The following is a 13,620-nucleotide window of genomic DNA, read 5'->3' as shown; positions in this document are numbered from 1 at the left end:
GAGTGAGAGGTCAGGGCCCCTGGAGGACTCCCACGAGGTAAAGGAGAACTCAGGGCTTCAGCAGGGCTGGCTCAGGGCCCCAGGCACTCCTGGAGCAGGTGACTGACAAAGCAAGCTAGGTCCCTGTAAATGTGTTTAGAGATGAAGTTGGCCCAAATTCAGGGACCACCATCGAGAGATAAGAAATTCAGGGCTTTAGTTCTTAGGAACTGGTGATAGATCAACCCACCCAACAAAGGGAGGGTGATGCTTTCTAAAGAGACCTAGATCCAGTGCCGAAACAGGATGTGCAACTCCTAAGTCACTGCTGTGCTCAGAGGGGCCCTTGGGCCCCCAGGGGCAGGTGACAGCGATTCCAGACCTCCAAGTCCAATGCCATTCCACCACAGTGAGGGTCTCCTTCATAACCGCATCTGATGGTGCCTGGACGCTGAGGCAGGTCCCACCGAGAGAGCAATTCTGACCTGCTGAAGACAGGGTCTGCAGGATGCAAGACGTGCTAAGACAAACCCCTTCCTGCCATACCTGGAATTCACGGGAAAGGATTACAATCTCTGTTTGAGATAAACCAGAGCTCCTGACTTGGGGCTCTGATGCTGGCCCACTACCTGCGGCCCGGGACAAGGTCCGCCTGGCAGCATAGCTATCAAGTGAGGTCAGCCTCATCCCCACAGAGGCTCATCCGTGTCTGCCCTCTCACAGGGCTAGGCTGCCAGCAGAAGATTAGCTGGAAAGGCCGCAGCCACATTGCTAAACCTGTTAGCATTTGCCCTGGGGACTGAGAAATTGACCACACATCCTCAACTTTTCAGATCTGAAAGTGTAGCTGGCATTTCACTAGGAGGGAACCACTGATCATCTGGTAACCAAAATCACCGAAGCTTGCACTTGTTGCTCGAGACCTTTATCAAAGCAGCCCACCCACCTTGTTACCCCACCCCACACCCTACTCCTTTCCCTTCCACCTCCAGTCTCGCCTCGGGTTGGAGCCTAGTTTGAATCTTAGTAACATCTGTGTTTTTTTCTTTTATAAAATGAGGATAACGCCTACCTCAAGGGGCCACTGGGGAGGAGCACACAAAGTAATGTGTCAAGTGCCTAAAGTGGTAGTTGAGTACACATATCCTCACGTGTTAGTGATGATTTTCTAGCCCTCGGGCAGGGACACACGTATCGAGGCAGAACAGTCTTTTAAGTGTTCTTACGGGTCCATGGTGGCCTGTAATCAACATTACCAAAAAACGTTGAAATGCGTAGAATAAATGCCAGAATATGTCATTCATGGAAAAGAAGTACTATTTCACCCAAATACTGTTTCGCGCTGTGTTTGTTTCAGGCACGCGCGGTCTCAGTAAAAGGAAAGACTCATGCAGAACACCGCCAGCTCTGCGACAGCGGGCACAGGTCAAGTCACCCCCCTCCCAGACACTTTCAAATGGCTCAAACTCAGCACATCTTAGCACCCTCACCACGTGTGCCGCCCCTCCACTCCAGCCCTGCCCCCCAGGCTGCACCCACACAGGCCTTCCTTCTGCTTCTCTACCAGCCAACCACTCCAGGGCCTGGACAGCACCGCTGTTCTCTGCTTGGAAAGCTCTGACCGCAGCCCCTCAAGTAGCTGGCTCCTGATGGGCTCTAGTCATGTGCTACCTCTTCAGAGCAACCTTGGCTAACCCCCAACACTAGGACCTCTCTTGTCCCATGCCCAGGGGTGCCACCCACACTAGTGCCTTGTGGAGTTGTGGAAGTGGTTACCCAGGCCAGAGCAGTCTTAATTTCCCCTCTCTCCTCACAAATATTACAATTATGGACATTTGGAACATGTCCTAATCTAACAAAGTGTCCCTTCCAACTCTAAACTACTATGTCTGTCATTAAACTCTTCCAGAAGTTCTTGTGGTATAAAACCATCCATTTTTCTTTCCCTCTCAAAGGTAAGACAGTACACACACTGCATTGCCAGGAAGGGAATTTTTTTCAAATGCATCGTCTTTGCTACCTAAAGCTCACCCCTTCTAAGCACATGATCTCTTAAACTGTATGCATACATCAGTGGAAATCTTTCTAAAATTGATTACATCCTCTTCTGTTACAATAGGAAGATACTAAACATACTTCCACTTTTTTATTAAGGCTTCAGACTCGGGGCAATTTCATTTCTTTAACAGAGCAAGGCCCTGGGAGGCACCGGCTGCCGTGTCGAGATCTGCTTTTCCAAGCTGCTCTCCGACTTGGTCTCTGATTGCTGCCTCGACTGATTTTTTGTAGTTCATCCTGAACCGTGGAAGGAAATGACCAGCTTGCAGGAATTGTGTATAAAGCGAGCAATCTCCGGGTGAGGGCTTGAGACAGGCTTCCAGGAGTAAAGTGCAGGCACTCTGTGCCGAGAGGGCTTTTGCCTGCTTCCTAGTTCTCGCTGTCTTGTGTTTTGGGGCCGGCAGCTCCTGAGCCCTGGATACCACTCACACAGCCATGGAGGGAGGACCACAGGCAGGACTGCTGCCACATGGTGTGTTGGACGATATGCCTTCCAACTGCCCGACTTGTGTAAATACGTGAACGCTTTAGCGGGAAATGAGGGAAGCACTCCCAAATAACCTCTTTAACGTTCCTCTGAGGCTTACAGTGCTCAGCGTATCCTTTCAAGCAAAAAAAAACTTTTTAAATTAAAAAAGGTAAACTTTCACGGAGGCTCTTGCCTTCAGGGTTTGTTTTAACTCTGCCAAATCATCATCCAGTACAAAAAAAGGAAGGTGTTAACTAAATCCAAAGGACTGAAAAAAAGGGCCTGGGGGATGGGAGACAAGACAGTGGGTTTGTGTGAACATTTATGTAATTAGGAACATCTGGTTTGGGGGTTCTTTTGTAATCTTGTGGTGGAAATAAGTTTAATTACTAAATCCTGACCATAACAGACACAAACATCTAAGAACACAGAAAGCTCTCCAGTGTCCAACAGAGTAGAGCCGTGGCCATATGAATGCTGCAAAAATATACCAACCTAGATAACCAAGTTTCCTGGACACCTATAAAAGATGTGCTCTTTTGGCTAGAAGTCTGACGATTATTTATGTTTCCTTAACTTCTGAAACATCTGAAACAATGTCTGAGAAACCCAGCCCTTAAGTGGAGGAGATTCAGGGTCATCATTCTAAATTACTCAGTCCTTTATGATCAGTTTCAACATACCATCCCCGTGGCCACTAAGTAACCAAAATGCATATGCTTTCCCAATTCAATTCTGTTTCTTTCTGAAAATCATAACCAAGATTTCAAGGACCCTACAAGCTGTGAAAACATGCATGGGCTTTGAGCCATTTATTTTGGCTGGAAACCAATTTTTGCTCTTTTCCCAAGTTCTAGTATGTTCGAGATAGGTCGCTGCCAAAGCCTCCAGTCCCCTAACCGGCCAACTCCGGCTTCACTTCCGTTCCCATCCTTGCACTCCTCTCGAAAGCCTGACATCCTTCCTGTCCCCAGGGCAGTCCTACTGCCCCCACTGGTCCTTCTCCAGATCCCACACATGTCCAGGTCCTTCTGTGTGTATCACCAGGGTTCGGAGGGGATGGCCATGCTTCCTCTCTGGGTTAGTCATCTCGCTCATCCTCCTTGGTTTTAACCCCATCTTTAGGCCCATGGCTGCCCTGCCACACACACAGCCAGCTCAGATGTTGCTCCAGCTCCCTCTGCACTATCTACCCCGCATCTCCACTGTATGAGCACTGGGCTCCTTCACCTAGGAGGTCCCAAACCAGAAGATCCAAGCAGTTCCCCAGGAACTATCCCCACAGGCTACACTCTCTCCCCTCCCTCAGCAACGAGGTAACCTCTGCAGTGGGAGCTCCCAGCCTCTAGTTACCCTCCCAGCCCGTTTTCCCCACCACCGCCGAAGAGACCCAGGATTAGTCTCCCGGTACGATTCCTGGACTGACAATACCACGTCTCCTGGCATGGTCCATTACAAAGGACCTTGACATCTATACACTAATATGTATAAAATGGATAACTAATAAGAACCTGCTGTATAAAAAAATAAATAAAATTCAAAAATTCAAAAAAAAGAAGATATATGTATAACTGAATCAATTTGTCGTACATCTAAAACTAACAACATTGTAAATCAACTATAGTCCAATATAAAAAAATTAATTACAAAAACAAAAAAACCCCCCAAAAACAAAGGACCTTTGACAGCCTCAGCCTCTAGCCACTCCCCTTGCCCTGCTCTGGTCCCACACCACGGCAGTGATCCTCAACTTCAGGCACTTCACAGTCGCACGTCTGCATACACCCTTCCCTTGCGCTGTCTCCCTTTGAGATCCTCCCAGAAGGTCCCCCACTCCGCCCCCCATCTCTAAGACTCCCAGGATCTCCAGGCAGAGAGCAAACTCCTCCCCTCCTCTCTCCAGCCTGTCCCCTGACCCTGCCATGCCACTGGAGTTCTTCAAGGGCAGGGAGCTTCTCCCTTTTCTTGGTTTCTCTCTTCAACCCCATGCCCTACCACAGGAAGTCCTTGACAAACAGGAGTCACTCAATAAATACTTAAAAGTCATCCATCACGGAAATAAAGCCTTTAGTGTTTGCCACATGTAAGTGAAGCTTAAGTCTCAGTTTTTCTGAAGGAAACAGCCTGCGATAATATCTTGTTTTTATTTTTTTTTAATAGAAACATTATGGGGTTCAAACAGGTTTACTTAGGAAGTTAAGGAAAAGGTTTTAGAAACCTAATATCTATGGGTTTGTAATTAGATTACTTTTTCAGTAGCCAGTAAAGTACGTTCTCTTTGAAAAATCCTAAAACCCAAAAGGTGACGGGATAAGGAAACGGATTCTACTGTCTCTTGTCCACATTTCCTGATTTTTGTAAGTTGTGTGGCATTTAAAGCATTCTGAAATAGTCAAATTGTTAAAAGATACAATTAGAAATTATATATACATATAAAAGCATGCAATTCAAAACCAAATGACAGAATTTTTTGATTACTCTTGCAGATGAGGAAATTGTGGTCCAAAGAATTTAAGTTCTGTATCTAAGATCACACGACTGTTTGGAGGAAGACTTGGGGCTGCACTCCCATCTTCAAGTCAGTCCATTCTTAAACATGTATGCAAACTTCAAAATAATTGTGTTTTCACCAAATACCCAGTCATAGGATGATAACAGTGGTACTAAGTGATGAACATTACAGCATAAAGGCAAAGAAAATCCTGACTTAAAAAACTTGGCTATGGGCTTCCCTGGTGGCGCAGTGGTTGAGAGTCTGCCTGCCGATGCAGGGGAAACGGGTTCATGCCCCGGTCCGGGAAGATCCCACATGCCGCGGAGCAGCTGGGCCCGTGAGCCATGGCCATTGAGCCTGCGCGTCCGGAGTCTGTGCTCCGCGATGGGAGAGGCCACAACAGTGAGAGGCCCGCGTACCGCAAAAAAAAAACAAAAAAAACAAAACAAAAAAAAAAAACTTCGCTATATCTAGGTTGCTGGAGATATAACCATGAGGGTAGCTAGCCTCTGGACAAAGTTTACACACAAAGGAGAGCAGAGCTCAGAGAAAAGGTAGAAAGACTTCCACTTCTGTTCATGATGGAGTAATAGCGATCAATTTCACACCCCCCCACCCTGAAAAAAAAAGAGAGAAAGAGAGAAAATATATAAAAGAATTTTCAAGACACTGGACATCAGATAACAAAGGGCAGAGATCCCCGTGATAGGAGGGACAATTTTAAAGTGAGTGAGCCCTACAAATGCCCCAGCTTCCTGCCTGGCGAGAGGCACTAGATCATGGGCAGGGAGGTGAAGCAGAGCCCACAGTGGGAGTGGGGGTTTGGTGGGGGGAAGGACTCCCTGAATTGAAGAGATAGAGCTGAGTATCTGAGGAAACCAAGTAATTTTGAGGTCACAGGACCAAGTACCAAAGAGAAGAGAGCTGCACAGACGATTCCGGAGATCTGCAGAGGGTCCCCCCTTAAGGACTTGGTAGTAAATCGATCCACACGTGAGAGGTGAGGACCCAAAGCTGGGACAGGGTGCCTTCCCCCCGTCAGAATGGAATAACTCCTAGTTCAGGGCATTGAGGAAGGTACCCCTGAAGGCCTTGCCTTGGCAGAAGAGAATAATTAGCCCTAAAGTGACACTCTTCTGGACCTGCTGAATAAATTGTAAAAGCAAGACCTGAAAGGATCAAACCATCTCCAAATAACTATATTCCAGAACAAAGCTTAAGAATACGTTTAGGAAAACACAAATATCAAGCACCCAACGAGGTAAAATTCACAATGTCTGGCATCCAATCAAAGACTACCAGGCATGCAAAGGAGCAGAGAAACCTACTCAAAATGTAGAGAAAAAGTCAAGTGAACCTGACTTTAAATGACAGAGATGATAGAATTAGCAAAGACATTAAAACAGTTACAAGAACTGTATTCCCTATGTTCAAAAGCAGTATAGTAAGGTTGCAGGATACAAGATAAATACACAAAATCAACTTTAATATATTAGCAACAACAATCAGAAATTATAACTTAAAGAGTAATACCATTTACAATAAAAAAATATGAAACACTCAGTGATACATCTGACAAAAGACATGAAAGACTTGTCCACTGAAAACTACAAAACACTGATGAGAGAAATTAAACAAGTGGAGAGATATACTTGTTCATGGGCTGGAAGCATCCTTAAGATGTCAATTCTCCCCAAACAATCTACAGATTCAACGCAACCATGGTCAACATCCCAGTAGGGTTTGTTTTGGGTAGAAACTGCCAAGATGTTCTAAAATTCATGTGTAAATTCAAAGGACCTAAAAGAGTCAAAATGAGTTGAAAAAGAGCAAAGTTGGAGAGGTAAGACTACCTGATCTCACAGTTTATTATAAATTATAGCAATAAAAAGTGTGCTATTGGCATAAGGACAAATAGAGCAATGGAACAGTACAAAGAGTCCAGAAACGAAACCACACATAGACAACTGATATTAGACAAATGTGCAAGGGCGTTCGGCAGTGGAGAAAGGATAGTCTTTTCAACAAGTGGTGCTGGGGCACTGTGCAAAAGCAACCAAACCCCAAAATCCATAGCCTGCATCATATACAAAAGTTAACTCCGAAAGGATCATAGACCTAAATGTAAACCTAAGACCATAAAACTTCTAGAGGAAAATACGGGAGAAAACCTTAGATAACGAAAGATTTCCTAGACAGAAACACAAATTCTATGTTAGAGGCTCAGATAATATTCTGACATCTTTCCTCAAGATATGGGGCCTTACACTGAACATTACCTAGGTTTCTCCTTCAAAATGAAGCTACAGAGTTCTAGTTAGTACATTTGCTAACACCACTACTAGACATTCCTAGAAGTGGTACCTTTAGAAGTGATATCCTGGACATTCCTCTTCACAAAGAAGAATTCAACAGTGATGTGGTGGGGTCACAGTAACTTGTTCGGGAGTCCAGAAACATGTTCTAGGGGAGCCACGTGTGCAGAAGGAATAGATATTTTCCTCCCATTGTGTTTTCGCCATATTTAAAGTACATCAAAACCTCTACGTATCCAAAGACCTCTACAAACTAATCCTACCTGTTCACCGCACTGACAACACCACCAGACACAGAACGCTCACACACCAATGCCATTTCTCACCTTTCTGCCTTTATTACACTGTTCACTTGCCTGGAATCCTTCCCTTCTCTTCATATAAATAACGACCCTAATTCTCTAGGGCAGCTTCCCAAAGATGGTGCCTGAAGCATCACAATCACCTGGGGTGCTGTGTGTCTCACACGTCTGCAAAGGGCACAAGGGAACATCTGGAGGTGATGGAAGCGTTATATGTACACAGATGTTTCCTATTTCTTTGTTTTGACTGTGGTTGCAGATATCTGGTTGTATACACTTGTTAGAAGTCATTGAGCTCTATGTTTAAAATGGGTGCGTATTATTGTATGTAAATTATAGTTCAATGAAATTGGTTTAAAAAGAAAGCCCACATAAAACTATATAACACGAAACGAACAGGGGGAAAAAATCCCAAACTGAGATGGACACCAGAAGTGATAGTCAAGCTCACATTTAAGCCAAGCTTAAATTCTTAGCCTCAATTCCTAATACACAGTTGACCCTTGAACAATGAGGGGGTTAGGGATGCTGACTCTCCCCACAGCCAAATATCTGCATATAAATTTTATGGTCTGGATCATGTGGTACTCTAGTACGTTATTTATTGAAAAAAAGATCCATGTATAAGTGGACAAGTGCAGCTCGAATCCATGTTATTGAAAGCTCAACTGTACACACAGTCAGTTTTCTGGTTCCCTAACCTTCAAAAATGAACCTCTTGGTTATAAAAGGTAATTTTGAAAAAAAAAAGAAAATCACCAGAAAGCTCTAACCATATTTCACTCTTTTTCCTCGATTTCACCACCGTGCTTTAGACACATCAGTAAATGCGGATAAACCGATGTCCACAGTGACAGCAAGAGACAGAAAGATGCAGCAACTGTGCTTCGTGTGCAGAGAGCACACAATGACCTACGGAATCTTCATGAATTCTCAGAGTAATTTTTGCTCAGTACCTTATTCTAAGAAGTCATTGTCAAATAATGCATTTTAAAAACACAATTTAGATTCTGAAATGCAGTTTAGAAATACCATAAACAATTACTAAGCTAATGGAATACAATTATATCTGAATGGGCAAATTTCAGTTAAAAACCGGCAAACATGGAATGCCTCATTCCCCAATAACCATGGCTATTTAAATGATATCTTTTAAATGAGATATCCTGGGTATTTAAACATTCCCAAGTGAACATTTATGAGTCTTACTTAAAAGACTAGGCACTTACTTGTAAACCATTCCAACAACATTATCTCATTTAATCTTACTAACTCTATAAGGAAGGTATTACTCTCCCCATTTTACAGATGACAAAACTGAGATAAGCACTTCGTCCAAAGCTACACAGAACCTTCAATTAGACTCAAATGACTATGCTTTTGTCCATTCTAGATTTATAGCTCAGGATGTTACTTTTGCTATAAGATCATAAGCTTACTGATTAACAAGCTATGCATTTTCTAATTAGTCATGTAAGCATTCTTAACCTACACAGGTAATTTGAAGTTCAAACTATGAATGATATGCCAGCCCTTTATAAATCCCATCTCAGTTCTTATTGGTTTTACACATGATAATAACACACTTATAAATATTAAAGATGTATATTTCTCTCAAAGTTCTCATAGATTTATCTGCTAATTAGAGCACAACTGACCTTCTTGCCTTTGAAAGGCAAAAAAGAAAAATCAGAAAAAATGTTTCCTTTAAAATGTTTTTCTGACACCTCTGTAACCTGGAGAGTTTGAACTCTGTAAAAAGAGATGTGATGAAATCTCATACATTGTAAATATTCCCAAACCTGGTGTAATGTATTTAAGAAGTGGACCGTGGAGTCAGACAGATTTCAATTCTGATAATGCCTCTGCCACTAAGTAGCTGAATAGCCTGGCAGGTAGCTGACACTAGAGGGATATTAGGAAGCATTCAAGAGTCGAATTTACTGCCACATTTGCAGTGTTTATAAACTTCCTAGGTTTGTCTTTTAATGTGCATACTCCAACTTACAAAATCTGTACTTAAAAAGTTGTGTGTGGGCTGTGAAGAGAGAAGTGCTTACTTTTTTGCATAAAAGAACGCTTAGCAGGCATCAGGGCCCCCCGGAACACCCATCTCACCTCCCCCTCACCCCCATCCGGGGCAGCATGAAATATCTTCCCAGTACCTGGGAGTCAGAACTTCGATTACCCACAGTAACAGCATGATCAATGGGTTGGGACCAGCCACACTAAAGGCGAAACTCGCATTTGTAAGCTGACCTGGGAATCTGCCTGTTTCTAAGGTTCTCACAGGAAAATACTTCTGAATTCCAAAAAGCCAGCAGACACACACTTGTACAATACAACCATTTTTACCACAGTGACTGGTGGCAGCCTTCTCTTCACTCAGCAGTCTAAAGATGATCCCAGGCGAGTTTCAAAGAGGAACAACCCTCTCATTTTCCAAAGGAGGAAACTGAGGTTCACAACCACCAAGGTGGCTGGCAAGCCTTGGAATACAACACAAGTGCAACTCCAAATCCAAGTTCTTCCTGATAAATACCACCAGAGACAAATACTGTCCTAGCGCCAAGCATTTCCAAAGTGGCGGCAGGCTCTCCTTCCAACCAGATCTACGATGATGGGCTTAGGCTGCTCTTTTTCCTTTTTTAATCCGAGTCCATGGTCCTGTGAGCACAACATCAAAACTTCCACAAAGAGCAGCATTTTGGTATCACGCTGACCCAGCCCAACATATCACGTCCCAAACACCCCTTTCTGTCTGGTGGGGCCATCCTTCATCTCCAGGGCCACGGCACCCACCACACCCTTCTCCACTTTTATCGGCCCAGCCTGATTCTTGGTTGTTTCCTAGGCTTCTGCATCCGAACAAGCTCACTTGCAGGCTGATTCTGCCTGCAGACTTTTACTCAGTAGACGTGACAGGGAGTTCCCACTATGCGCAAGGATCAATGCTAAGAGAGCTAATGGCCTGCTCTTTCTCAGAGGCTCACCTCGTCAGGGAGGCCTGCCATGGTAAATGTGGGACTCTGACTTTCAAACCCCGTAACTGCAACCACAGTAAGAAATAAGTTACATGCACCCAATATACCACCCCTACACACACTCTCAAATAACTCAAGTTTGACATAATATTCTCACTACGTGTGATAAACCAATACTCTTCATCCTACCCCATTTCCATTTTTAAAGTCTTGGAGAGAAAAAAATCTAGGGGGAGAGGAGAGATCATAAAATACATACAATACACAAATAATACACAGTAGTCCCTCGGTATCCACAAGGGACTGGTGCCAGGACCCGCCAGAGACACCAAAATCCGCAGAGGCTCAAGTCCCATAGCTGGCCTTCCATTCAGCATCTGTGGATTCAGCCAACCGTGGATCAGGTTGTATTCACTATCAGACAAAAAAACCTCATATAAGTAAACCTGAGCAGTTCAGACTCTAGTTTTTCAAGGGTCAAAATGTCAGATGCTGTAAAGAAACAACGAATTTCAGACTTCTAAAATCTTCTAAATTTATTTCTCAACCCACTAATGGATCATGATCTCCAGTATGAAAAGTAATTTTCTGTAACATAAGAGTGATTACCTTTACATGATGCTGGAGGAACAGAAGCATCAGCAAATGCTTAGGTGTGAGACAACCCCCCCTCCCCCGCCCAAGTCACAATCGCTGTCCAGAGATGCAGAGGTACCACAACGGAGAGTTAGCCCCTGTTTGATTTACAGAATCAAACTGGGGGAGACCAAGCTTTCAATGAAGTACTATTCCAGGAGTAGGAAGAGTGGGGCTTTTTTCTTAACCATCAGGGTTCACAATCTCAATTCTTCCCCTTGGGTCATGCTGCTTATTTCCAAGAGGACTGTCAATACTGGCAGGCAGGAATTTTATTCTTTTTGAAAATCTTACACTCTACCCAGACATGACTGAAGCAGAATTTAAAGTAATAATAAATAATCAGCGGGTTATTTTTTAAATCTAAGATAACTTTTCTACTCCATGGTTTCTGTTAAACAGTAAACTCCTCATTCCAAAGGACATGGGTTTGTTAGTGGAAAAAAAGGAAAGGGAGGTGTGGGAGAGAAAAAAACATCTAGAGGGAACAGAGGATAGATCATAAAATAAACACAATACACGAATATATAAAATGTCGGATGCTGTAAAAAAAAAAAAAAGAGCTTTAGTCTAAAACTGAAGAATCATCACCAAACATACTGTACCCCTCTTCTGTCCAATAAAGTATGGCAAACCCCTTACGGTAGAAATGTGAATTACTAGTCATGATACTTTTCTAGCTTACAAGAGCACAATTCCTTCAAATGACAGGCAGAAGTATTTTCCAATCATAGAAAAACTAACTTTTTGCAAGGAGAGAGATTCGGCACTGGTGTAGCAGCACCTTGACACTTAGGTAAAGAGTGATAACACTGACAAGGAGATAAATTATTTACACCTGAGCAAGCCATGGACGGCAAAAGGTAAAAACACGAAAAATATAAACGAAGCTTTCCAGAAGTCATTTGATTATATGAACTGTATATACACGTTTTTTTTTTAAAAACAGGAAGGAAAGGCATAAAACGCTTTGGCAGAAAAGACTTTAAAACTAACAGGAGGCAGTGCTTTCCAAATCATTCCAATAAACAATGGTTCAATATTGAGAATCTAGAGGCATTTCACCTCGAAGTAGCACACATGTGGAAGCACAGATTCGGAAAGTTTATATACTAGATCTGGGCCATGGAAAGGCACTAACAAATCCTAATTTTGAAGCTCTCAGAGTTCCCAGTTAGAATTAAACCAAGCCATGATTTTTTAAATTTATATCTATAAAGTGGTGGTCGGGGGGTGGTTGATGAGGAGAAGCTGGAGGTTTAAAAGGCACCAGGATGAGGTGGGGCGGAAGCGAAATCCTGAAGACCTGATTCCTAACAGCAACCGGCCTTCTAGGACCTTTAGTCCCTTTCACGTTAATGGCATTTTGAGACGGGACCGTGGGTCGATAGGCGGCGGGCAGACACCCCAACCTGAAAACTCCTCCAGGCACCCAGTGTCACACTTTTGCACGCTCACGCCCTCCCAGCGCCTACTCCGCACTTGCTGAACGGAAACGAACCCCGAATGAATGAATGGGAGAGAGAAGTCCGGCCAAAGGTTCGGAGCACGGCCCTGGACAGCGCTGGACGCCCGCGGGCTCGGCGGGGACCCTCGGGGGCGCGGCGGGGACCCTCAGGGCAGCGCAGGGCGCGGACTGAGGGCGCAGGGGCCTCGCCGAACAAAGGGGCGCGGGTCGGCGGGGGCCGGGCGCTCGGGCGCTCACCTCGTCGCCCCACTTGAGCACGTCCTTGTGCCGGTCCTTGACGGCGTGGTAGATGTGCAGGAACTGGAGGATCCCGTGCAGCCGCACGTGGTCGGCGTGGCGCTGGGTCTCCTCCCAGCTCAGTGGCGAGCCCTGGGACAGTAGCCCCATGGCCGCCCCCTCTCCTCGCCCTCTGGGCCGGCGGCGGCCGCTCCGGGCTCCCGGCGGGCGGCGCGGGCCGGACACTCAGCTCCCCGCGGAAGGCGGCGGCGGCTCAGCCCCGAGGGGGCGCCCTCGGGCCGCAGCCGGCGGAGGAAGGGTCCGGTCCGCTCCGGCTCCCCCGCGCGAGTTCCCCGCCGCCCGGGGGACCGACCCAGGGGCTGGGTGTACCGCGCGGACGGAGGCTGCGGACCGGGGGGGGGGGGCGGGCTGGACGGCCCTCTGCCCGACGGCCTGGCCCCTCGCCCGCTCCGGCTCCCGCCCCGTTCCTGCTGCGAGGCGGCGGCGGCGGCCCCCACAGCCCCGGCGCAGCGGTGGCTCCCGCTTCTCTTTGCCGGTGTCCTGCACTACCTCCTTCCTACTTGTGACCAAAACCTGCGCCGCTGAGCATGCCCAGTGCTCCCAACCGCTCGCCGCTCCCCAGCTCGATCCGCCGCTCCGTATTTTATAGACTGCGGGCTTGGGGCGGGGAAAGGAGGC

General features: G+C 45.7%; 1 protein-coding gene across 2 annotated transcripts in view; it reads right to left on the bottom strand.

Annotated features, from left to right (window-relative positions):
- GCLC (glutamate-cysteine ligase catalytic subunit) overlaps nt 1-13,092 on the bottom strand; it is a 37,345-nt gene extending 24,253 nt beyond the window's left edge. For both annotated transcript variants that reach the window (XM_065885469.1, XM_065885470.1), the window contains exon 1: nt 12,943-13,092. In XM_065885469.1, the coding sequence (XP_065741541.1) occupies nt 12,943-13,092 (150 nt within the window). The remainder of the gene's footprint in view (nt 1-12,942) is intronic.
- Between the last annotated feature and the right edge of the window lie 528 nt (nt 13,093-13,620).

The sequence above is a fragment of the Phocoena phocoena genome, chromosome 10 (genome assembly GCF_963924675.1).
Source record: "Phocoena phocoena chromosome 10, mPhoPho1.1, whole genome shotgun sequence".
Classification (NCBI taxonomy): Eukaryota; Metazoa; Chordata; class Mammalia; order Artiodactyla; family Phocoenidae; genus Phocoena; species Phocoena phocoena.
The sequence above is the reverse complement of the archived record's forward strand: the minus strand, read 5'-3'. Positions and strand labels throughout refer to the sequence as shown.